The sequence below is a fragment of the Sinocyclocheilus grahami genome, unplaced genomic scaffold, assembly GCF_001515645.1.
Source record: "Sinocyclocheilus grahami isolate Dianchi unplaced genomic scaffold, SAMN03320097.WGS_v1.1 scaffold225.1, whole genome shotgun sequence".
Classification (NCBI taxonomy): domain Eukaryota; kingdom Metazoa; phylum Chordata; class Actinopteri; order Cypriniformes; family Cyprinidae; genus Sinocyclocheilus; species Sinocyclocheilus grahami.
Genome location: NW_015505404.1, coordinates 460833 through 485297, shown reverse-complemented (window position 1 = coordinate 485297; position 24465 = coordinate 460833). Strand labels below are relative to the sequence as shown.

Below are 24465 nucleotides of genomic sequence, written 5' to 3'. Positions count from 1 at the left end.
ATAATGTCAGATCGCACATCATTACAACAACACTTACCATATTATCGCAGATATACTGTATATCGCACACCCCAGACTCCACTTGAGTGGAAAATTAATCATCCGCACTTGTTTGCACATGAGCATGAATCTAACTTGCAGACGCCAGACCACTGATTCGTCAAACCTGCTTCCCTGCAGTCCGTGTTCTTCTGACTTCTGACTATTTTGTAGTAAGTAACGAAAATGCTTTTGGGGAAATGTATCGGAGTAAAAGTATACATTTTAATTAGGAAATGTAGTGGAGTAAAAGTAATAGTTGGCTGAAATATAAAAACTCAAGTAAAGTACAGATACTCCCAAAATATACTTAAGTACTGTAACAAAGTATTATTAATTCGTTACATTACACCACTGTCTAAAACAGATTAAAAAGTACATTTCAGTTTATATGTTCCCTGGGAATCGAAACCTCAACCGTGATGTTGCTAGCATCATGCCTTAAGGTCCTTGCACACTGAGTCCAACATTTTTGTATATGTTTTTTCGTATTCGTCATCCAAGCCATGCAAACAATAGAGGAATGTGTCTGTCTTTGTTCCTTTCATTCGCCCATCATACCCGTTTACCCATAATCACATGCATCATCGCTCATGGCTTGAGATAAACACTTCCTTGAAGCTGCTCAATGAACCTCTGCAAAGTATTAGAACAATTTTATATCAAGAGTGATGGCACGGCTTATTTTAAACCATGACAGATTTATAGCAGGTGAGATTATATATCCTACTCTGAATTCAAAATAGAAAAAAAACATGTATCATGACAATAAATTTTTTTTATGTTTCTCCCTATTCACCCCCAAAAAGTTGCATGGCTGTGTGTGACTGGACCCCATCTGCTCAGGGAACACCATTATCTGCTGGGATGAATGAGTGTATGGTCACTCAGTGGGATGAGCTCATACTAAAAGCCAGATCAATCTCTGTCTCAGTCTAAAAGCCCCAGTCAGAGAAATGCGGATGGGGTCAAGATCTGATTAGGGACCTCTGATAATCCCACCAGCTCACGGGATACATCACATCCTTGTGTCAATCAGTCTATTCACAGCCAGTTACATTTATGGTTAGCAGAAAATCTGAAAAACGTGTTTTTTTCTTGGTTTCTGTGTTTATACATGATTGTGTTATTGGGATTATTATAACATTTACGAGACAATTATGTAAAGCCAAATGCAATTAAAACTCACATATCATAGTTAATTTGCCTGAAGTTCAAATAAAGTAATGTTAGATATTTGTCAGACTATTGATATGAATACCATGGGATAGTTCACCCAAAAATGAAAAACATTTATCTGTAATCATTTCATTTTGTAATCATTTTTATTCCAAACCTGTAAGACTTTTTGTTTTGTCTGTACAATGTAAAAAAAAATTGTATTTGTAATTTTACTGGAAAATACAGGTAAATACAAGTAAAACTATGAATTACAGTACAATTTCAGGTGAAAAACAGTAAAAGGCCATTTCTACAAGTCCTTAAGTCACATATCACATATTCTGTCTGATGGTGTTTTATTTTTTTTTTATGTATGATCCTGTGCTCTGACTATATACAGTAAGTCTATATTGTTTTAAACAATGTAAATGTCTTCACTGTGAATTAATGCACCCTTGCTTAATAAAAGAAAATTTTTTAATTTCAGGTGAAAAACAGTAAAAGGCCATTTCTACAAGTCCTTAAGTCACATATCACATATTCTGTCTGATGGTGTTTTATTTTTTTTTATGTATGATCCTGTGCTCTGACTATATACAGTAAGTCTATATTGTTTTAAACAATGTAAATGTCTTCACTGTGAATTAATGCACCCTTGCTTAATAAAAGAAAAAAAAAATTTACTGACCCCAGATTTTGAATAGTACTGCATATCAGTGAATAACTTACATTTTTGCCTCACAAAGCTTATCTCACAAATCACACATTTGGAACATGAGGGTAAGAAAATAATGAAAGAACTTTAATTTAGGTGAACTTCCTTTAAATGTCCTTACAAAAGAAAACAAAGACAATGTGATAAGAATAAAAAAAAATTACAATATCTTTCTTTCTCTTGCCTTCCTTTTCATTCAGTGTCAGTACACTGTAAATATTGTCAGTAATTTTTACAGAAAAAATGCTATAGTGAAACATAAATAAAATAAATAAAAAAGGCTTCTAACACTATAGCTTTCTCTATTCTATCTACTTGTTTTCGCTTTGTTTTATATATATATATATATATATATATATATATTCTGAATGGTAGAGTATATCTAAATGTATTCAAAATACATACTACTTTTTGACCTCTATCTATCTATCTACTTGTTTTCGCTTTGTTTTATATATATATATATATATATATATATATATATATATATATATATATATATATAACCTTGCTATGTGTACTGTGTTAGTTAGGCTAACTGAGACTTGGCATAGCACTTGCGTATTATTGCTCTTTTGTTGGTTTAATTGCTTCTATTGTCATCATTTGTAAGTCGCTTTGGATAAAAGCGTCTGCTAAACGACTAAATGTAAAAACCTGTTAATTGGTTACCTGTAATTTATCTTCCATATCTACATAAATAAAATAATTGTCATTTTACTGTAAAATACTGTCAAATTTATGGTCTTTGCAAGTAAAACTATGAATTTCAGTACTGGACATGTTTTATGGACAAAATGACACACACAAATAAAAAAATAAAAAAAGTAGTCCATATGACATACTGCATTCCGTGTCTTCTGATGCTTCAAAAATTACTCAATAAAAATGTAAGCTATTTCAAATTTAGTCAGAAGAACCATTTATATCAAACCTATTTGCATTTTGCTTGTTGTCGTTTATGACATTCAAATGATGAGAATTTACATTTTTAGGTGAACTATTCTTTATTATATAAATCATAAACCCAGCTGTTTATATTTGCAGATATCCATAATATTAAATGTTCATCAGCACAGGCAGTGTTTTCTGTTCAAATGCGCAGGCATCATCATACTGACGCATTTAAAACCACATTCCTTAAAACGTGTCCTGTCAGTTGTTCGTTCCTGTTCTTTTTTTTCCCCCCCTTGGTGACACAAACATGTCAACCATCAGACGTCATATATGAACGTTAACCTACAATAAAGAGCTAATATACCTCAATAAACGAACAACACAATCAAATCATGTCAGTATCCCACAGTCTCTTGAATAAACTCACAGTTACAGTTATAGGGGAAGTAAATGTGAAGCACCAGGCTGTAAAATGAACTGGTGTTATCTATCAACACTAATTGGAGGGAAAGAACGTAAGCATTTGTCACCCAGATGCTTTTATCATGATCTGAGGAGGGGTAAGAGCCACAGATGAGGACATTACTAAAGACTGGAAAATGTGTACGTGAAGGATTGAAAACGAGCTTATAAAAGATCAAAACAATCAACAGCAGAGTCCAAGCCACATTAATGCTAGAAGCAAGCACATGATGCAAACCCCAGACTTTTAACACAGTCCCTCCACTCGGTGTTGAAATAACCAGTCAACAACAAAAAAAAAAAAAGCTATTACAGCAGAAAAATGACATTTCTCCCACAGAGCAGATGAAGCTGTAATCGCCCACTGACAGCCCCCCTAAAACTCTGCCCGGCTGCCACAGCGATAAGCCCTCTCTGGAAACGTGGCTTTCCTCCCCCTTTAAACAGGGCTTGATTAAACAGATCCGAACTGAAAGACCGGCTACCAGAAATCTGCAGCAGGGTTCTTGAGTACCGCGAAGAGAGCTGGTACAAGGACAAGGGGGGCTAATCTAAAGCCGCCTTATTCTTTAAATAGAAAAATAGGCATTTACTAATACTCTTAGCCACAAACAGTGAGAATTTCATCACCGAACTTACAAACGCAAGGACTGTGAGGACAACACTTCTCTTCAAAAACAAGATGTGAGCTGAGAGTCAGGAGCCAGTACTTCCTTAAGCATGCTATTTTTGTATAAATAACATCATTTCAACCTAAAAGTGAAAATTCTGTCATTATTTTCTCACCCTCATGTCCTCAATATTGTTATTTTCTCTGTGGAGCACAAAGTGAGAATTTAAGAATCTTTACGCAGCTCTTTTTCATAAAATGGGAGTTCATACTATGGCAGTTAAAGGGAGAGTTCACCCAAAAATGAAAATTCTGTCATTAATTACTCTCTCATGTCGTTCCAAACCCGTAAGACCTTCGTTCATCTTCGGAACACAAAGATCTGGGTGCTTTCTGACCCTCCATAGACAGCAATGTAGCTGAAATGTTCCCAGACCCAGAAAGGTAGTACATCGTTAAAATAGTCCATGTGACACGCGTCCATCGTGATACTCTCGATAATAGTGAAGGATGGTGACAAGGAAGAGAAGAATTGTATAATAAAGTCGTTATTTTTGTTTTCTTTGCACACAAAAAGTATTCTCGTAGGTTCGTAAAATTAACGTTGAACCACTGATGATGTCACATGGACTATTATTTAACAACGTTATACGTTTCTGGGCCTGGGAACATTTCAGTTGCATTGCTGTCTATGGAGCTCTCAGATTTCATCAAAAATATCTTAATTTGTGTTCAGAAGATGAATGAAAGTCTTACGGGTTTGGAACGACATGAGGGTGAGTACTTAATGACAGAATTTAAATTTTTTGGTGAACTACCCCTTCAAGCTCATGACAAAAAAACACAGAAATGCATTACAAATATAGTCCACGATTTGTTCATTATATTGCAACTTTTCTGAAGTCATATGATAGGATTTGTGTGAGGGAAAAATCTAAATGAAGTTGTTATGCACTGATATTGTTCCCTTCCAATGTTTATAGTCATGTTATAATGACAGATCTTTTTCTTTCATATTGTGACATACAAAAAGAAAGAAATGTGGGATGGGACTTGGTTTTATCTACCGGTTGTTGATTGGATGGAGGCAGATCTGAATGCGAGCTTGCAGTTGAATGTAAGAAAGTGGGTTTTAGTGAGTGAAATGATTGAAATGAGAGAAATCTTTCATTTGGCAGACGGATTGAGTTTTGATATTTTATTCAAAAATTTCGAGGTCAAGCATATTTGACAAAACATTATTTTTATGTGCTGGTTCTTTTCAACTTTCCAAGGTTCTAATTCACCCATTGATTTAGTTCACAAATTGGACAGACTAATTAATTCACAAACGAGTGACTCTTTAAAAAAAAATCAGAATTCAACTCATCGTTACAAGGACAAACTGCCTTTCCTGTACTCAGTCACACAGGATGCAGTGCTGAATTGTCGGTCACTTTGGTACATGGTGCAAACTGATATTTCTGAGCAGTTTCCAGGGAAGGGAGTCAAAAGTTGCATGGCCTTGTAGCACTATAATGGACTTTCTGGCTCTAAGTGAAGACTGGCTCAGACAGATAGATCTACTCTTCAATGGCAGTGCCAGTGTTCATGGTTTTTCAGTGTGTTCAAAGTTCCTTTAAGGCTAGTCACTTAACTCGGCAACCATATTGGTAACACCACTGAGTATCTATTTTCTATATATGCAACCGTTCAAAAGTTTGCAATCTGTAAGACTTTGTTTTTGAAACAAATAAATCCTTAACTTTCGCAAGGATGTATAAAACGGATTCCAAGTGACAGTCAAGGAATTAAGTAAAAATATTAAGCAGCAAAACAGTTTTGAACATTGATAATAATAATAATAAATGTTTCTTGAACACCAAATCAGCATATTAAGAGTGATTTCTAAAGGATCATGTGACATTGAAGACTGGAGTAGCCTAATGGCTGCTGAAAATTCAGCTTTGCCATCACAGGAATAAATTACATTTACATATATTATAGTTATTTTGAATTGTACTAATAGGTGCAGGTAGCAGTTTTCATTGTTGATGCATGTGGCTTCACACATCAGTTAAAACAATAGGCCTAATCCCTGTGCTTGCAATGAAAAGCTGCAAATATTTGGTTGGCTGTTACGTCACCTTTAGTCATTTGTTCTCATACTCAGGGAAATGTCATCATGCATACACATCCCCACACGTGTATACAGTAAACAAGCTGCATTAGTGTAATTATCAACAATTAACAATAAATAGTAACAACTAAGACTCTGATTTATTATGTAAGGGTGTGTATGAAGGTACGTCGGTTTAAAACTACATAAGTATCGAGTTTCTCATTACAGAATTACTATGAACATATAATGAGGTCCATCTTTTATGCAAATTATGATTACATAATACAGGACTATTATTGCTGTCTCTTTCCCTCACAAATCACATCTATAAGAGGTTGCAGAAGCCAAAGTGGCAGAAACCACTGCAGGATGTAAGCATCTTATCCTTTCTTTCCACATTTTCTCTCTCCTTAATGTCTTAAGAGGCAACCCTTCACACACACACACACACACACATAGGCCTACACACTATGACACTCTCCCATCTGAAACAACTAGTCTGCCCCAAAAGAACTCACTTTGTGTCGTTTATGTCTATGACATTGGTTCCCAAAGTTCCCTTATACTACAGTCTCTACATTTGATGTTGCTATTTACCTGTTAATTACAGTCCAACACCAGTGCACACACACACTGTAAATGTATATATGAATAAATATAACACTCTATAGGATATATGTTCACATTCAGGTGTAAGTTTCACACATGATAGGCCATCAAAAAAATCTCTAGATTCTCAGCTCCAAAATGAGCAGTGGCACTTTATAGATCATTTCCATCATAACTTCCACAAAAACTACATAACCCATCACTAGGCACGCACAGAATCTGAACTAACAGATTTCTGGAGCCATGTTATATTATTTACTATTAAAATATTTATTAATATTATTAAAATGTTGAATTAGCTTTTATTTTTATATTTTGACTTTTCATTTTAATTTAAGTTTCAGTAATTTTGTTATGTGTTTGTCGTGTTTATTAACCTATTAGCTAGTATTTAGGATCCATGTAACACATTATGTTTACATCCTAATAATTCCATAGATTTTCCTTAAAACTTGTTCAGAAAATGCAAAGATTCCATCTGGGCCTACCTATCATCAATAACTGTAGAAGCTAGTTGAAACTTGATGTTCGAATCATAATTTTCATATTGCTAACCAGCAAATAATCTGATTTAATCCCTTGAATAAATAAAATAGTTCCCTTTTTGAGTCTTTTAAAACGCTGAAAAATGGTGCTCAGTTCCTTTCACAGTGGATTTGAACAGGTGGCGTAAACAAAAACAACAATCAAATAAAGGAAGAACTATTTGACAATGAGAAAAGCATTCCTAATAGCATTAGTTAAACATTTCCTCAGTGCTGTGGTTCAGATTTAATAAAACTCATTGAGTGTGACAAGGCATTAAGAGTGATGAAGAAACAGGAGGGAGAGCGAGAGGGTTGTGAAGATGACAGAAAGAGAATACAGACAAGGAAGGACGTCAAGAAAGCATCAAAGAGGGAGAGAGAGCGAGAGATGAGGGTGTGGGCTCATCACTCCTCCTCACCGCTATCAGACTCAGCACCTCAGGGCTGGCGCAGTGCCAGTACCGCCATTAAACAGAGATGGGCCCCGACTGGCACCATCTAATGCTGACGCCCACCCATCATAGCCCATAATGGCCCTCATCCTTGTGCACAACATTACACCACTGGAATTACTTTTTATTCCCTCTGGAGTCAAATATGGATAACGACATATGACAGCAAAAGACGATACATCATTTTAATGCCTAACTCTCTCATACACACAAACACCTACATGCATCAGCTATGCTGCATCCATATCCCTTTTCCACATGCGCAAAAAAATGCATTTTAACATAAAATGATTTAGCAATTCTAAAATGCTACATATAATTCATCAAAAATATCCTGGTTTGACGTTGTTAAAATGAATGTTAAAGGTGAAGTGTGTGGTTTCTGCTTTGCTTGAGAACCAAATTGCAAAACATTTTCAAACACTCAAACGCCTTTGGATGCATCAGCAAAGATGCATTAAATGAATTAAAACACTGATAACGTTTATAAAGTTTTAAAAGATTCCATTTCAAATAAACGTTGTTCTGTTGAACTTTCTGATCATTAAAGAAAAATGTATTGGGCAGCACAACTGTTTTCAATATTTATAATAATAAGAAATGTTTCTTGAGCAAAAAATCCACATATTAGAATGATTTCTGAAGGATTGTGACACTGAAGACTGGAGTAATGCCTGCTCAAAATTCAGCTTTGCCATCACAGTAAAAATTACATTTTGTAATTTTGTAACTGTTATTTTAAATTGTATTTGTTTTTTAAAGAGGTCATATGATGCGATTAAAATTTTTCCTTTCTCTTTGGAGTGTTACAAGCTCTTGGTGCATAAAGAAGATCTGTAAAGTTGCAAAGATTAAAGTCTCAAATCCAAAGAGATATTCTTTATAAAAGTTAAGAGTCAACCACGCCTACCTAAAACGGCTCGTTCTAACACGCCTCCACATGTCTACGTCACGATGTGGGAAGATTTGCATAACGCCACCCAAATGTTCACGCAAAGAAAGAAGGCGTAACTTTTATTCTCGCTGTAGTATTGTTGTTGCTGCCGCCATGTCGTGAAGGCGCTATGTGTTTAGTTGTGAAAGCGAAACTACTTGACGTAGTGAAATCGTAAGAGGACGATATCTGCTTCGTCATGCCTGGAGCTTATCCGTGCTGGTCGCTAAGGAAATACATCAACTTCGCGGTGTGGATCACCGGATCGACTTTCACGGAAGCGGAGTCCAGCCCGGGGTCATCACATGTGATTGCCGCAAGCCCGCTGGCCGCTCCTTCGTCGAATCCGCCGGTCGCGCCATTCTCAAGCTCACCGACCGTCGCTCACTCAGCACGCCAGCCTCCGCTCACTCAGCCCACCGGCCGTTCCTCACTCTAGCCCGCCGACCTCCGCTCACTCAAGTCCGCCGTGTGTGACGCTGAGTGTTTCGTTGTGAAAGCGAAACTACTTTGTTTGGCCTTCCAAAAGAGGACACGACTAGAAATCAGTGGTTAAGTTGTATTTACAACACTTTTCCAGAACAGTTCAACCCAAATATTCAGATGTGTGCACCACATTTTATGGAGGACTGTTTCCTGATCCTGGTAGAGTAGACTACAATGCTGGCTGTTCTGACTCACAGACTGTAAGTACGTTTTCATTTTAAGGATTTGCCACTGATGATTCAAACGCGAGTTTTGAGCAGTGCAGAGTAGCGCTTGTTGTTTGTCATTTCTCCGATCACAAATGCAGACATGGTTTTATGTTTACACGGTGCGATGCAACGCAACTCGTAAAAAGACAGTATAAGTCATTATAATCCGTAATTATGTCCCCACTGGATGCAACAAATACCTCGTTTATAATGGGTTTTAATGTTTTTGTCTCATCGCTCCGGCCGGACAGGGCATCACAGTATATGTTAAGGGCGTAACATTTCTGTCACACGCTTGAGGTATTCACAGCTCTAGGCCAATCACAACGCACTAGATAGCTGGCCAATCAGAGCACACCTCGCTTTTCAGATTGATGTGCTTTGTAAAAATCGATGCGTTTCAGAAAGGCGGGGCATAGATGAGAAACAATTATGTACAGTATGTGGAAAATAATGTGGTTTTTTTACCTTAAACCGCATAAACACATTTCATTACACCAAATACACAAAATAATGTTCTTCTTAGCAACATCATATGACCCCCTTTAACAAAATTACTGTTTTTACTGTATTTTTGATCAAATAAATACATCTTTGGTGCACATAAGAGACATTAAAATGTTACTTACTCCAACGTGCTGGTTTATTGGTTCAAGTTCATTGGTCGGACAAACAGGTAGCCCCTCCCCAAACTCAAACGATTGGTTCTTGTTGAGATCAGCCACACAAACCCGATTTCAATTCCATTTGGTAGTGTAGAATTTACACACTTTACCTTTAAGCTTTAAAATAACATCAAACGTTGACCTTTGTGATGTACATGCAGCATAACAACTTACCTCTCCTTTGAATGATAATCCGAAGCAGCGGATTGGACAAGGACAGTGCTTTGTGGAAGTTGTCATCATTGTTGATTGGAAGTAGATCTCCATGGATGTCGGCATATCCCAGCAACACGTCCACTCCGGGGATCCGGTGAATGGTCTGCAGCAGTTGGTAGAATTCCTGGAAGCCCCCGGCTCCGTTCCTCTTCAGGGCAAACCTTCGGTACTCCGCCTCAAACTGCAGGACAACCACAATCATATTAAACTATGTCAATAAACACACAACAGGCTCTTAATGCCCAGCACTTAGCTTGGTAGATCAATTGTGACTTCAACAGATTATGACCCTGTAAGATATGTGAATGTGATTTTCAAGATTTTCCAATTGAAACTTGGACAGTGACTTTACACACAGATGCATCTTTGCATGAAGAGTCTGCAGACACATTCAGTTCCTCGTACCAATTTCACTTGCTCCTGCAGCTGCAGAGCTGTTTGATGTGTACTTGCAGCTCGGAGAAAGCCATTAAGGTAAAAAAAGAGCAGTGAAGAACAAAGGGAGGGTCAATCTAATCAAGTGCTACAGATAAAGGGAAAGATGAGAACAGTGGCATTAAAAAGCTGAGCTTCTCCAGACCACACACACACACTCGGAGCGGATGGGAAATTCATCTCAAGAGCTCAGCTGAACATATTGGACAAAATCTGTCAGGTTGCTCAGATTATGAGGAGGAATTGCATCCGAGCCAATGATTTCTCTTGTATCCACGGAGAATACCTTACATATGGAGATGGAGAATATTAGTGGAAAAATATACAAGGTCATATTGGAGATCATTTGAATGTGGAGTCATTCAGTAGGTCACAGACGGCGTTTTCTTAGGGCCATGTGCCCATTCACAAAAATAATGTCAAAGGATTTTTCCTGTGGTAGATAAAAAGAATCAAGGATGTTGGTTCTTAAATTACAGGAAAGCAAAAAATCCTTTAGATGTGATAATCAGCGACATATTTGATTAAAAAGGTGTTTCCATTCTGTCATCTCTAATCCTGTACGTTTCTCTCCAATACTTTCATCTTTTTTTTATACTGTTGAAATTAAGAGAAGTTAGATTACATGTCTTCTCTTAGTATGCATCCTTGGTCTTATTGTGAACAATTAATTGCACAAGTTACTCAAAAGAGAAAAAAGCATGTCTTTTTAATAAATCAGGATAAATCAGGTCTTACATTTTTTTTTTCTTGTTAAATATCCTGTGTCACATTACAGAGGTAAAATGTAAATCTGTCAGTAAAAGGACTGGAATTTTAGAGATAAAATTGTAAATAGTTTTATTGATACATTTACTTTTCTTCACACACATTGATTGCATAATATATACATTATCATCCCAATTGAAAACATTTACATTACCTCCCCCTTTATAACAAGAATCAACACCTTATTCTATAACCATCTTATTTAGCAAAAACTGGTGGAAAAAAAAAGAAATGCTGTTGGGCTTGGATCACCACACTAACCATAGCAATACAGATAAAAAGGCCATACCTGTCATACTTAACCAATGAAAACAGCCTGTTGGAGAAAAGACATTACTATGAACTGTTAAACACAAACCTTAAACTACATGCTCACTAAAAATGCCATTGCAATGAATAAGTGATAGATAATATGAGACAGGATCCCATCAAGAGCTAGAAAAGTAGAAAAGAAAACATTTCCCTCCAATTTCCTCTCAGGAAGAAAAGAGTGTCACCAAACACGCTGCACTGCCTGTTATGAAAACCAAAACCTCGGGAAGAAGGATTCAGGTGATTAAATTAGCCAGTTCACGCATAAATAATAATAAAAAAGACACTATATAACATACAGGCCTGGTACTTCAATGGAATCTTACTAAACAGCTCTCTTTTGTTTACTGTTCTCCTCTTTCACACACATCTATGCACTGCCCACCCAACATTTCTCAAGAATGGAGGGATAATAAAACATATCCTGCTCTGTTTGGCAGATTGTGGTTGAGGTTTTCCAATAAGCATACTGGGCGCATTGACAACAAACAACTCCAATACACCAGACACCAACAATAAGTGGTCTGTGTCTTTAGTAATTATAGAGGCCATGAGAAACGTCATAAAATATATGAAATATTTTAAACCTACATCAGTAGTTGTAGCTGTTTGTCTGTTAATATTCATTCATGCACCATCAGATGTAATGTAGTAAAGAGTGTTTCCTCCCATAAATGAGGCCTTTTTTATGCATCTATGGCCTCAAATTTATCACGATGACATTTTAATTTAGACAATTGTCGAGTACTATTATACAACAGTGGTTCTCAACCAGGAGGCAGGAGCTGACTAGGGGGCCACAGCAAACCTGGAAAATACTGTAAATTAATAACAGTATTTGATAGATTCCATAAATATACAAGGTTTAAAATATTTTATTGGGTAGAAGTTGTAAGTTAAAACATTGTAAAAAAATACGTAATCCCTATCCAGTAAATCAAGGACAACTTGAACAGTCATGGGGCCTTTGAATATTGTTGTAGACAATGGGGGCCCTAGAGTCATAAAGGTTGAGAACCACTATAAAAAAATTGGTGATATTTAGTATAACAGCACATTTCCGTGTTCTTGTAGCACGAGATAAAAAATCCGGAGTGGTATTGGAGCTGGCTTAGATACCAGAAAGGGGCTGCTACACTCCACTCACAGTTATTGATCCAGTCCTGCTTTTAGTGTGCATTGCATAGTGACACTCAAAGCATGATGCTTTGGCTTCTTTTGGAACTATTTTCACCCGCAGATAAGAAATACATTAATTAACTGGTCAATATTGGTCTGAAGCATAGGATATTTCAATATTTATAGAGCAACGTCACTGGCAATGTTTCTGTAGCACTGAATATCAACAAGGTTATAATTACCTGTGGCCTCGTACCAGCTGTATTCCAAACAAATGCACTTTTTTTTCTTGTGTTATTGCTTATGAATACCTGTTTACTTGTTGTAATCGAAGGAAAACAGTTGAATTTAGCCTGGGAATAGAAACCAGCGTCTTATCGAGTTTATGTAGTCCACGGCTCTGCTAATATGATTAATGCCTCTCAGATGCATCATTAGCATCTGATTCTTCCTGGACTGCGGGATTCGGTTTTTGTTATTTATTGGTATGTAACATGCATAATTGATCAACAGGGCCCAATCGCCTCATTGCGCACGTCTGTCTATCGGTCGGATCCTTCACACTGCACCAGCACCGCGTATCACATCACACGGACCGGACAGAGACCTGCTGTCATAATGATCCCAGCCAAACGCGCTCGTCTCGCGCCTCGTAGTCTGACACGTACAGCACCATCAGCGTTTCTTTCTATGGATGGATTAGTACACAAACCCCAACACTGATGCGCCGGATTGAAACCCCTCCAATTACGGACACGCTCCCGCGGAGAGCTGCGTAAACCGCAGTGTTTACATATGCACGCTGTCAAACGCAGCCTAATGCAACATTTATGGGATTCACTTACTTTGCTCTTCACCTCCACTACGCTCTCCTCGTTTTTCCTCGGCGTCCTGTGATGCCGTGACATGTTAGCGGTATATGTATATTCCCACGGGCAGTATCGCACGAGAGTGCCCCTAGATACAGGAGTCAGCAGCCAGAGAGCGTGTGCGCAGCATGAGTGAGCTGCCAGTCGTGATCCGCAGTACTGCTTCACAGGCACGGACTGACTTGTTTAGAGCCGTTCTCCCGGCGGTGGGCGGGGCCGGCGGCTTTCAATAACACTGCCGTCAGGCGGAACGCCGCTAGAAGGCGTGGTCGTGCGTAGTATCACATGTGAGCCTGACCTCTCAGGGTGGGATGTAAAAATTCCGTATGACTCAATGACCTCATTGTGTTAAAAGATATTAATAACAATATAGAAATGACATCACGACTATTAACAGACAGTTTAGCTAAATTTCCACTCAACGGAAAGATCCACAGGAAACAGTTTTGGTTTGTTATGTGGTGGTTGCTTCCCAAAGTCATGATGTCTTTATCCCTACAGGGGCTGCTGTGAAAACTTCATCTTAGGGAACAATGGGGATAGTTGCCGCACTTTTTAGGTTTATACATATACATATGTATATTATAGCTGTTGCTCAAGGTAGGTTAATTAGAAATGCAATTTCTATAGAAATATTGATCACATGTTGACCTTTTGCAAAAACCTCATTCAGTTTTGGGGCATGTTGTCCCACTATATAGGGCAATTTTAAAATGAAACCTGCCTTTAATAAACTTTACATTTAGTAAAATAACTAAGAAATACAAACGAACAGAAAAATCTAAAGTGTTACCTTGTGACAACATCTTTCTGTGACAAGTAGCCCTGGTCTCTCTCACTGCAAAATTATCATGAGATTTTTATTTGCTCATCGCACACAACTCCTCTGCACTTACGACTTCTCCCAATATGGGGACAGGAGACTTGTCAGTCAATAAATGGGAAAACAAAGGAACTGGCATTACTTTTTTGAAAAAGTAACTCAGATATTTTCTTGTAAATTAAAAAAGTAATGCGTTACTTTACTAGTTACTTGAAAAAAGTAATCTGATTACGTAACTCGCGTTACTTGTAATGCGTTACCCCCAACACTGCTAATGACATCTGATAACTCATCGCTATTTCTTTAAAGCAAAATAAATATGATTTATTGTCTCTTTATGTATTCTAGCACCTTAATTAAATTAGTTAAATTCTTGTAGTTTATTTATTATAATAATAATATTTGTGTTAATAACATATTAATTAAAATACATTTTTAAATGATTCTGTTATTATTTACTCAGGTTTTTCCAAACCTGCATGAAAAGTATTTTTTTTCCATACTATGGGAGTCAATGGGGACCATCAACCTTCAAAATATCTTATTTTGTGTTCAGCAGAATAAATACATTCACACAGGTTTGGAACAGCTTGAGGATGAGTAAATTATGACACTTTTTTTTATCTTTAAGTCATCCTGTGGTCCCCTTGGATGTTTGCTGAGCCCCCTAGTGGATCCCAGACTCGTGGCTGAGAGCCACTGCTTTAAAGTGTCTGCCTTTTCTCTCACTGAATGATTTAATACCAGAGCTGCTATAATTAGCACATTTCCTCATATGATTCTGAGAAGAGCAATCATTAATGTTTAGAAAATATTAGAAACAAGAAGACTTAAAATGCATTAGCATTTCAGTGTACTGTTAACAGGTTCTAAAACTTTAATGGAGAAACTCTTAACACAAGCCTGCCTGTGTACAAAAATGTGACATTTACTCACTAGATTTCCCCCCTTGTTTTTTCATCTTTTTCCTTTTAGTCTATTTGAGCCGCTGGTCTTAATTAAAGCTTCCCTTTCTAGTGTTTCCCTTGTTGTGTGTCCAGTCTCTGCTCCGCACACCCTCTCCGCGGGCCTCTGTCCAGCTCGGATGATGATGGAAAGCAGAAGAATGCAGGAATGTGGAGGGTGATGATAATCCTGGTTGCTCATCGCAACGGTCAGTGCTTTGATCTATTCTGCATTTGGTCTAGACACAACAATTTCCTGGAATACAGCGGAGAAATGAAGTATGAATACATGCGTCTCTCTTTCACATATGTATTGGTGGCTCAGCTGACCCATAAGGTATTTGGAAAAGGTTGGTGTTTTGGACTCTCCTGTTTGGTTCCTATAACATATTTATACTCGTCTACATTTGATTTTAATTGGGGAAATGAAATGCCTGGAGAATTTTCAAATGTCTGTCAGACACCTAAGCATGTTCTCTCCTCTGGCTCATCCATGCACTCATACCCAAAGTATTTAACCTGTCAAACCAGATGTTTGTTAGGTAAGTACCTGCTGAGGCTTAAAGTCTGTTGAGTGACTTTTTACCTGAGAAGCAGAAACTCAAGAAGCAGTTTGGAAGGTTTCAAGTCGTCCTTTTTTAAATGACATCTTCTATCGTCACAGGAAGACACGTTTGACACATCGCAGGAGGAACGAGGTGGAGGGGATGGGAGCTTTTGCTCCTATTAACCTGGTGTTTACAGTATAAACAGGCGAATAGGACTTTTATACTCACCCACAGAGTATTCGTTTTCAAAACCAGGTTTATTTAAGTTTGTTGTTGCTTAGGTGATGAATGCTTAAGAATGTGAGCTATTCAAGAGAGGTCTGGTTAGTACAAGCTGATAAGATATGTAATACTCCCACCTCTGCTCTTCATTTGGCCTTGTATATTCAGGGGGAAAAGGGGTGAAGCTCACTTGAATTATGAGAAATTGCTGTCATCATGACCTGATATTTTTTTGAGGAAGGGGGCATATCTTTCGGAAACAGAAATTATGTGATAGATGTTTTACTCATTTTCTTACTCATACCTCAAGCGAAGCAGACACCCTCTGGACACATTTCACTGCAAGAATATGAACATTTGCTGTACAATTTATGCCCTTTAGAGCCATTTTAAGCCGGAAATAACCAGTCGGTAGAGATAAGTGACTTTGTGATAAAATGAAAAGACAGCCTCTTAACGGGACAGATCTGTCGTGTTAAATTGAAAAGGTCCCTCATACCTCAGTCATGTCAGCAGAATGAGCAAGCATGCCGATCGTACCTGTCTGGAATCACAACTATTTTTTTTGTTCTCTGACCTTGTGCATCTCAGGTGTTTACATTCCTGTTGTACCCTAAAGTTCTTCTTCAGAGTGTTATGAAACAAAGTGATCATTCAAATCACAAAGCACCATTAATGGCGATACAAACATTTAAAACCATATTAATGTACTATTTTAAGTGAAAGAGGCAATGTACATCTGTTTTCAAGATTGATAATAATATCATGACCTGATATTTTTTTGAGGAAGGGGGCATATCTTTCGGAAACAGAAATTATGTGATAGATGTTTTACTCATTTTCTTACTCATACCTCAAGCGAAGCAGACACCCTCTGGACACATTTCACTGCAAGAATATGAACATTTGCTGTACAATTTATGCCCTTTAGAGCCATTTTAAGCCGGAAATAACCAGTCGGTAGAGATAAGTGACTTTGTGATAAAATGAAAAGACAGCCTCTTAACGGGACAGATCTGTCGTGTTAAATTGAAAAGGTCCCTCATACCTCAGTCATGTCAGCAGAATGAGCAAGCATGCCGATCGTACCTGTCTGGAATCACAACTATTTTTTTTGTTCTCTGACCTTGTGCATCTCAGGTGTTTACATTCCTGTTGTACCCTAAAGGTCTTCTTCAGAGTGTTATGAAACAAAGTGATCATTCAAATCACAAAGCACCATTAATGGCGATACAAACATTTAAAACCATATTAATGTACTATTTTAAGTGAAAGAGGCAATGTACATCTGTTTTCAAGATTGATAATAATAAAAAACCTTTCTTGAGCACCAAATGAGCATCAGAATGGTTTCTGAAGGATCATGTGACACTGAAGACTGGAGTAATGGCTGCTGAAAATTCAGGTTGCCATGACAGGAATGAAATTAGAAAATTATTAATCACAATATTACTCTTTTTACTGTATTTTTTAAATGAAATAAATGTAGCTTTGGTTATCATAAGAAACGTCTTTCAAAAATGTAAAAAAGTTTTACCAACCCAAACTTTTGATTAAGTGTTTAGTTTTCTGGTCAGACCAAAAGCAACTAACACCTGATGAAACAATACAGAACAGGGCTCTAGTTTGTGACTAAAATAGTCGCCAATGCAACAAACAAATGAACAAATAAATAAATAAATGCATTTTAATTATAACTGTAGTCTGGACAACAGCGGCAAGGGTCAAAAGTAAGATGGTCTAGAGTGAACAAAAGACTCTTATGAAAAATAAGTAAAAAGATTCATCAAATGTAATTTAGTGACTTGAATTAAACTCAGTCATTCAGTGAACTGTTAAGAGGTGTTATTAAAATTGCAACTCCAACTGAACGGTGAATAATTTTTCACTTATGTCCAGTGGACTGGGAACTGTTAGTTGTAATTAAAGATATATATTCATTTTATTATTATTATTATATATATATAAATAAAGCTTTAAGCTATAATTGCCTTAAAAACATATTGGTAGACATTTGATGTAAGCGTCCCCTTTGAGCATCTTTTGTTGTTCACTCAATTTAGATTCCCAATACAACATGGTGGGGATATAAAATGTTTCGTAGTGATGTAGTAAGTATAGGCCAGCTTTCATTAATGTTTGATGAGGAGCGAGGCTGGTGATATTTTTAATACAGGGACACTCAGTACTGCTAACGCTGTTCACGCACCAAAAGACACGCTCGGACGTACCGGTTGTGCGGAAAAAGATGTGGACTGTTTGTGTGGGTTTCTGAGGTGTGTGCGCATTTATGTGTAAAGAATGCCGCCAGACTGGCCGGTACACTCTGCTTTGAGGGCTCTACATTCCCCTGGCTCTCCCACATCCCTCAGCAGGTTACCAGACCCAAGCCGCCAGTCGTCATCTGCCTACCCAGCATTCCACAGGCTTTAGCTTAAAGAAAAAAAGGATCCCTGGCATGGTATGATTGGCCTGTAGCTTGAGGCTAAAGCGTTCTGTGCTGTCACACAACTTATAAGAACAGTCTAAGCGACAGGGAAACACCTGATCGCTGACTGGTCATGACATGGCAAAGTTGTGGATTTGTTACAGGAAATGTAAGGATGCCCACCTGTGCATCTTTGACTAGATATCTCTCCTCTCTGTTTTTTTATTAGCTGCCTGGATTTTTGATCAGTAACCCATTGCCATCTTCCTAGGCTGGCATTGTTTTTGTCAGTATGATGGAGGTACATTAATATTGGCCACTGGCCTCCCATCTGAAATCTGAGAGCTCAAGCTGGAATGTGAGACGTCACCTGGTCACCATGGTTACATGTCTGTATCAGCTGCTCTTTGTCCTAGTTTGAGAGGACGGGCTGTTTTGTATTTTTCTCTGTGAGTGAGAGCTTGTGAACAGGTATGAGAGGAAGTCTGGAACAGTTATAGTCGTTTTGTGTCTCATTTGTGTGTGATAAGATCAATGTGTAACTTTACAGACGACATTAAACTTGGGGGGAAAAACTTGATTCCTGTTTCAATGAACACTTTTTTTTGCTTAAAAAATGTTTATTAGGTGTGTATTATTTCAAAGGACAATTGTTCATTCAGACAGGAGCTTTTTTTTTTTTTACCCTGAAGGCATAAGTAATTAAGTTCTGCCACTTAGTGGCCATAATGTCTACATCTTGATTTTGCCAGCATCATGTGATTTGAATGTCCTGTCAGTCAAAATGGTAATAACAACGATAATAATAATAATAATAATCATAAATAAATAAATAAATAAATAGGCCCCTTAATTCGGCTTTAACGTTGCAAAAGTTTGAAACTTTTTTTTATCAAATGGCACAAATTACAAACATTATTACAATGCTTTTCCTTGTTTTCTTTTGTAAAATTTATAATTTAACAATAATAAAAACTTAAATTAGATAAACTCACTGAAAACGTTTTGTATCATCCTACACACTTTTTTTTCTTACAAAAACATTTGTCTTCTTTTGGGCATGTTTAGATATTTTTACTGTAAAACAAGATAACAATACTAAGAAAATAGCAGCATAACACACTCTTAGCACAGATGGTGCAGTGAATAACTGTTAACTTCCATGACATTTTTCTATTGTACAAAGGCTCTTTATAGTGGGAGACGGTTCTTCAGATTTTTGAAATATTGCTCACATTAAGAAAAAAAATGCATTGCTTCTATTGCATTGCTACAAAAATCTCCTCTTGGAGCCTTTACTTTTAAAAGTGCAGTGGCATTGCACTGGTGATACCTGCATGTTCTTGAAATATATGTTAATTGTTAGTCCAACTATCTGAGAAGAAAAGTTCCTTTGTAAACTCAGGAAAGGATGCAGTAAGCAGCGACACTTGTTAAACATTTACTGAAAAAACAAATAGGAAATCCATTAAAAAAGGATTTATTTTTACTATAAAGGTTTGTTCTGATTTAGTTGTACTAGTTTACTTTAGTACATTCGTGGCATGCCTATGCTATGCTATATATCAAGATCTTATCTACATTTCAGGCACTTTGCATCATGTTTCATTTGTAACAAGTCATTGTGACACCGAAACTAGTCCTGTTTCTGCAGCTCTGGTGTAGATAAAAGGTGCATTGTAACACATTTCTTACATGTCTGTAAGATAAACACATGTAAGTCATGTAAAATTCATGCAGACATTCATAAAGCCTCCTAAAATGTTTGTGTTTCTGCTGCTAGCACAGATCAACAGTATATGGTAACAGTTTCCCAACTTGGTGAGAGTTTTACAAAAATACGATAATGAATTAATGGCACCACCTTAAATTAGCATTATAACATTAATTATGTATTCTATCTCTTGATGTCGTTACTGATCTGATCACATGAAATCAAAGTTCTGTCTAATTTCTCAGAAGGCACTGTCTGACTCTATATCACAAAGGCTGCAAAGCTGATGGAAATCAACCTGAAGAGCAAAGCCCTGAATTTGATCATCAATTCATGAATTCAATTAATTCATGTTTATTTGTATAGCGCATTTCACAATACGCATTGTTGCAAAGAAACTTCATTGAAAATGAAAGTTTCTACATTGTAATTAGGAGTCATTTATCAGTGGTGACTATGTCAAGGTGATGTCTATATGGCAGAATTGTAAAGATATACTGTAGGATAGCAAAAATCCTGTAGTTAGTTACTGTATTCAAACAGTAATGGTGTACACGTTTAACAGCAATGATTATAGGGCCAAGGCTCCAAATATTTTAAATAAAATACATTTTTAAAAATGTAATTTATTCCTGTGATGGCAAAGCCGAATTTTCAGCAGCCATTACTCCAGTGTTCAGTGTCACATGGTCCTTCAAAAGTCATTCTAATATGCTGATTTGGTGCCCAAGAAACATTTTTAAAAATCAAACTGACTAAACATTCAAACATAGTTTACATTAAGAATTTAATGATATTTTATAAATTATATAAAAATATTATATAAAATATTATGTAATTTTCTTACCTCATTAATAATTCGCTTAAATAATTTAATTCCAAAGAACAGCTTGATGCTCTAAATAAAACAGCACAAGGTGGAATCATCAGTGTATATTTTTAATCTGTCACAATGTTGTTTTTTTTTAACTACTGTTATGCTCTGCTATCATTGCTGTTATTATGGCATCGTATCAGACAATAATATAATAACAATATCCGTACATTTAAGTATCTAAAACTATGTAAGTATCTGAGTTAAAATACTTTGTTGTTGGCCATAAATTACAGTCAAACTTAAGCATGAGAGAAAATCAGGTAGTCAAGACATTTTCTGGTATAAATCAATGTATGGTATTAGAATGACATTGAGAAGACACCTGAATCGTTACTCATTTATCCCAGCTTTATACGGCATGTCTCATTTGTAAGCTTATTTGGATTTAAACACCTTCTAAATGAGTAAATCCAAATGTAATGTAGATGTAATGTTCTCTCTGTCAGGGAAGAAAGCAGCTTCGTAGCCTGGGAGGGACTAACAGAAGTGTGATCAGTTGCAGTTGCGATAAACATTCACAAACCTTCAAAGCGTTAATAGACTTATTACTCCACAACACTGATTACTCCCACACATCCAATACATACACACTAACATGGACATGCCTTCCATTGTAGACTGAGCCTCTAACTGATAATGGCATCTAGAATATGTGACAGTGTTCTGGTGACTGGATCAAACCGTGGAATTGGACTTGAGTTGGTTCGACAGTTGGTTGATTCACCCTCACATCCAGTTCAGATTTTTGCTGGTTGTAGAGACCCAAATGGACCAAGATCACAGGTAAGAAACCATGCTAACACTATACAGAAAAGTTGAACTTGTTTACATGAGTACATTTGGTAAGTTATCTTATAAATATACTATTGTTCCTTGTTCTTTTTTTTTTATAATACATGAATTTATACAACTTCATTATTATACTTAATTATATTATATAATTAGTTTACATAATTATACAATTCAGTTAATTTGTTATACAATTTGTTATACAACTACAAAATGTTAAAGATTCATTTAGATTAGTAAAAGTACTGCTCATTGTTACATTATGGTATCTAAAAAAAGTTAACAAATGTTATTGTAAAGTGTTCCTGAAATCATAAAAACTAAGTTTTCACTGTTGTCAATGCCATTTAGCATAAAGTTTTTGTTTGAATTCAGTAAATGCCAATACACTATGCGCTGTATGAAAAAAACTTTGTACCGTCTGTACTATTCCAGTTTTACAAAGACAGCATAGATGAGTCATTGTGGCAGTGAAACTTGTTGGGCAACTCTGCTGTTTCTGTGTTGCATTTATAGGGTGAATTGTGACTTGTAACGTGTCTCTAAGATGTGTCATTTTATAAGGATGTGCATTTCTAGAACATCCTGGAAAGCACTTCCAACTGCTTGTCTTCTAGGATCTCCAGGAACTCGCTCAGAAGCACCGGGATGTGATCACGGTTGTCCAACTTGGTAGGATATTCGCTGTAATTTTGTGGTTGAGTCATGATTCTGTTCATTAGGACTGTCGGTTCCTCAAATTAAAGGATTAAAGGAGTTCACCCAAAAAAATTATATTTGCTGAAAATGTACTTGCTGAAGATGTAGATAAGTTTGTTTCTTCATCAGAACAGATTTGGAGAAATTTAGCATTACATCATTTGATGTATTTATCAGTTGTTTGGCATCCATTCACTGCAGAGGATCCATTGGTGAGCAAGTGATGTAATGCTAAATGAATGCCAAATTTGTTCTGATTAACACTCAAACTCCTCAAATTTTCGAAATGTTGGTTTTCTCAACAGACACGACTAGTCCTACTAGTATCGCAGAGGCCTCAAAACTGGTGGAAACCAAGCTGCAGGGCAAAGGTCTGAATTTGATCATCAACAATGCTGGTGTGAACTTCCCAGGATCCCTAGCTGAGACAGGAAAACGGGAGATGGTGGATGTGTACACAACCAATGTTGTAGGACCCATGCTCATTGCAAAGGTGGCTGAACCTTCAACACTGCAACAAATGATTGTCTTACTTGGTATTTTTGTCTTGTTTTCCATTACAAATATATATATATAAAAATGTGACTTAAGACATAAAGTCTTTTGAAAAATGAATAAAAATTAAGTGTATAAAACAAGAAAAAAAAATCTTTCAGTTGGGTAGAAAGGATACGTTATTTTTCTAACCCCACTAACAGATTTTATTTTCTTCAGAAAACAAGACTTAAAATCATTTTTGCTCCTTCTTGATTTAGCAATGTTTCGATATTTGTACTGGAAAACAATACAAAAAATACTCTTTTTAAAAAAAAATTCTTGCTGTGAAAACTTTCTAACATTATTGTGTAGCATTTTCCCTCTAGTAAATGACGTTAATTCATTTTCAGGATTTCCATCCCCTCCTGTGCAAGGCAGCAGCTCAGTTTCCTCATCAAACAAGCATGTCTTGCAGTAGGTCAGCAATCATTAATGTCTCTACACTGCTGTCATCCATCACCAGATGCCCTGAGAATTTTCCTGTGTCTCCAATGTACCCCTATCGGGTCAGCAAGGTACCAGTGCTTCTAAAACCCTTTTACTGTACCACAGACAACAAAACATAAACATTTCCTCAAGTATTATTAACCACAGACTTTATCTGACTCATAAATTACTATTAAAACTATTACATCTTGACTGTTTCTTTACTTCAGGCAGCACTGAACATGTTAACTCGGTGCTTGGCAGAAGATTTAAAAAAGGATAGCATTCTTGTTATGTCTCTCCATCCAGGATGGGTCCAGACAGAAATGGGTGGCCCAAAGGTAATACAAAGCGCTTGTTACAAATGTGTTTTTACATTCATGTCAGTGGTTTGCTTTCTTTGGCATCCTCACATTTGTCATTTTTCTCATGGCACCCTCAGGCTCCCCTGACGACAGCTGAGAGCATCAGCGGTATGATGAAAGTCATCACAAGCCTCACCGAGGAAGACAGTGGAACTCTTTTAGATTGGGAAGGCAAAAACATCCCCTGGTGATTACGCAACTCATCTTGTGTGTCGTTTACACATCTTACGTTTGACATGTACTTCCACTTCTTTGTCTGCGGTTTGTCTGAGAAAAATGTTTCTAACAGCTATTCTAGAATAAGACATGTTGTTTATTTACAGGTTCACAAAGTTTGTAATACAACAATGAAAAATGTGCCATCATATTGGTGTAATGCATGTGGAGAAGATCTCATAAAAACACAAAAACAGGTTTTGTATGCCTTGAAGTTTTCTCCAATTTATATTTGTATTGCAGACGTTCCAAATGAAATATTAGCAATTGTAATAGAATTAGCTGTGAGAC

General features: G+C 36.8%; 2 protein-coding genes across 2 annotated transcripts in view; one reads left to right on the top strand and one right to left on the bottom strand.

Moving 5' to 3' along the window:
- Nucleotides 1–13775, bottom strand: part of LOC107596921 (partitioning defective 6 homolog alpha-like) — a 36096-nt gene extending 22321 nt beyond the window's left edge. Inside the window, exons 1-2 of the mRNA XM_016287781.1 lie at nucleotides 13563–13775; nucleotides 10042–10264 (exon numbers count right to left, since the gene is read on the bottom strand). Coding sequence (XP_016143267.1) covers nucleotides 10042–10264; nucleotides 13563–13625 — 286 coding nt within the window. The 5' untranslated portion in view covers nucleotides 13626–13775. The remainder of the gene's footprint in view (nucleotides 1–10041; nucleotides 10265–13562) is intronic.
- A 7961-nt stretch (nucleotides 13776–21736) lies between these two features.
- LOC107596922 (C-factor-like) lies at nucleotides 21737–24459 on the top strand. Its single transcript, XM_016287782.1, has 6 exons — nucleotides 21737–21925; nucleotides 22549–22603; nucleotides 22936–23123; nucleotides 23518–23682; nucleotides 23824–23934; nucleotides 24036–24459. Exons 1-6 carry the CDS (start codon nucleotides 21779–21781, stop codon nucleotides 24147–24149), a joined length of 780 nt encoding a protein of 259 aa, XP_016143268.1. The 5' UTR covers nucleotides 21737–21778; the 3' UTR covers nucleotides 24150–24459.
- The last annotated feature ends 6 nt before the right edge of the window (nucleotides 24460–24465 follow it).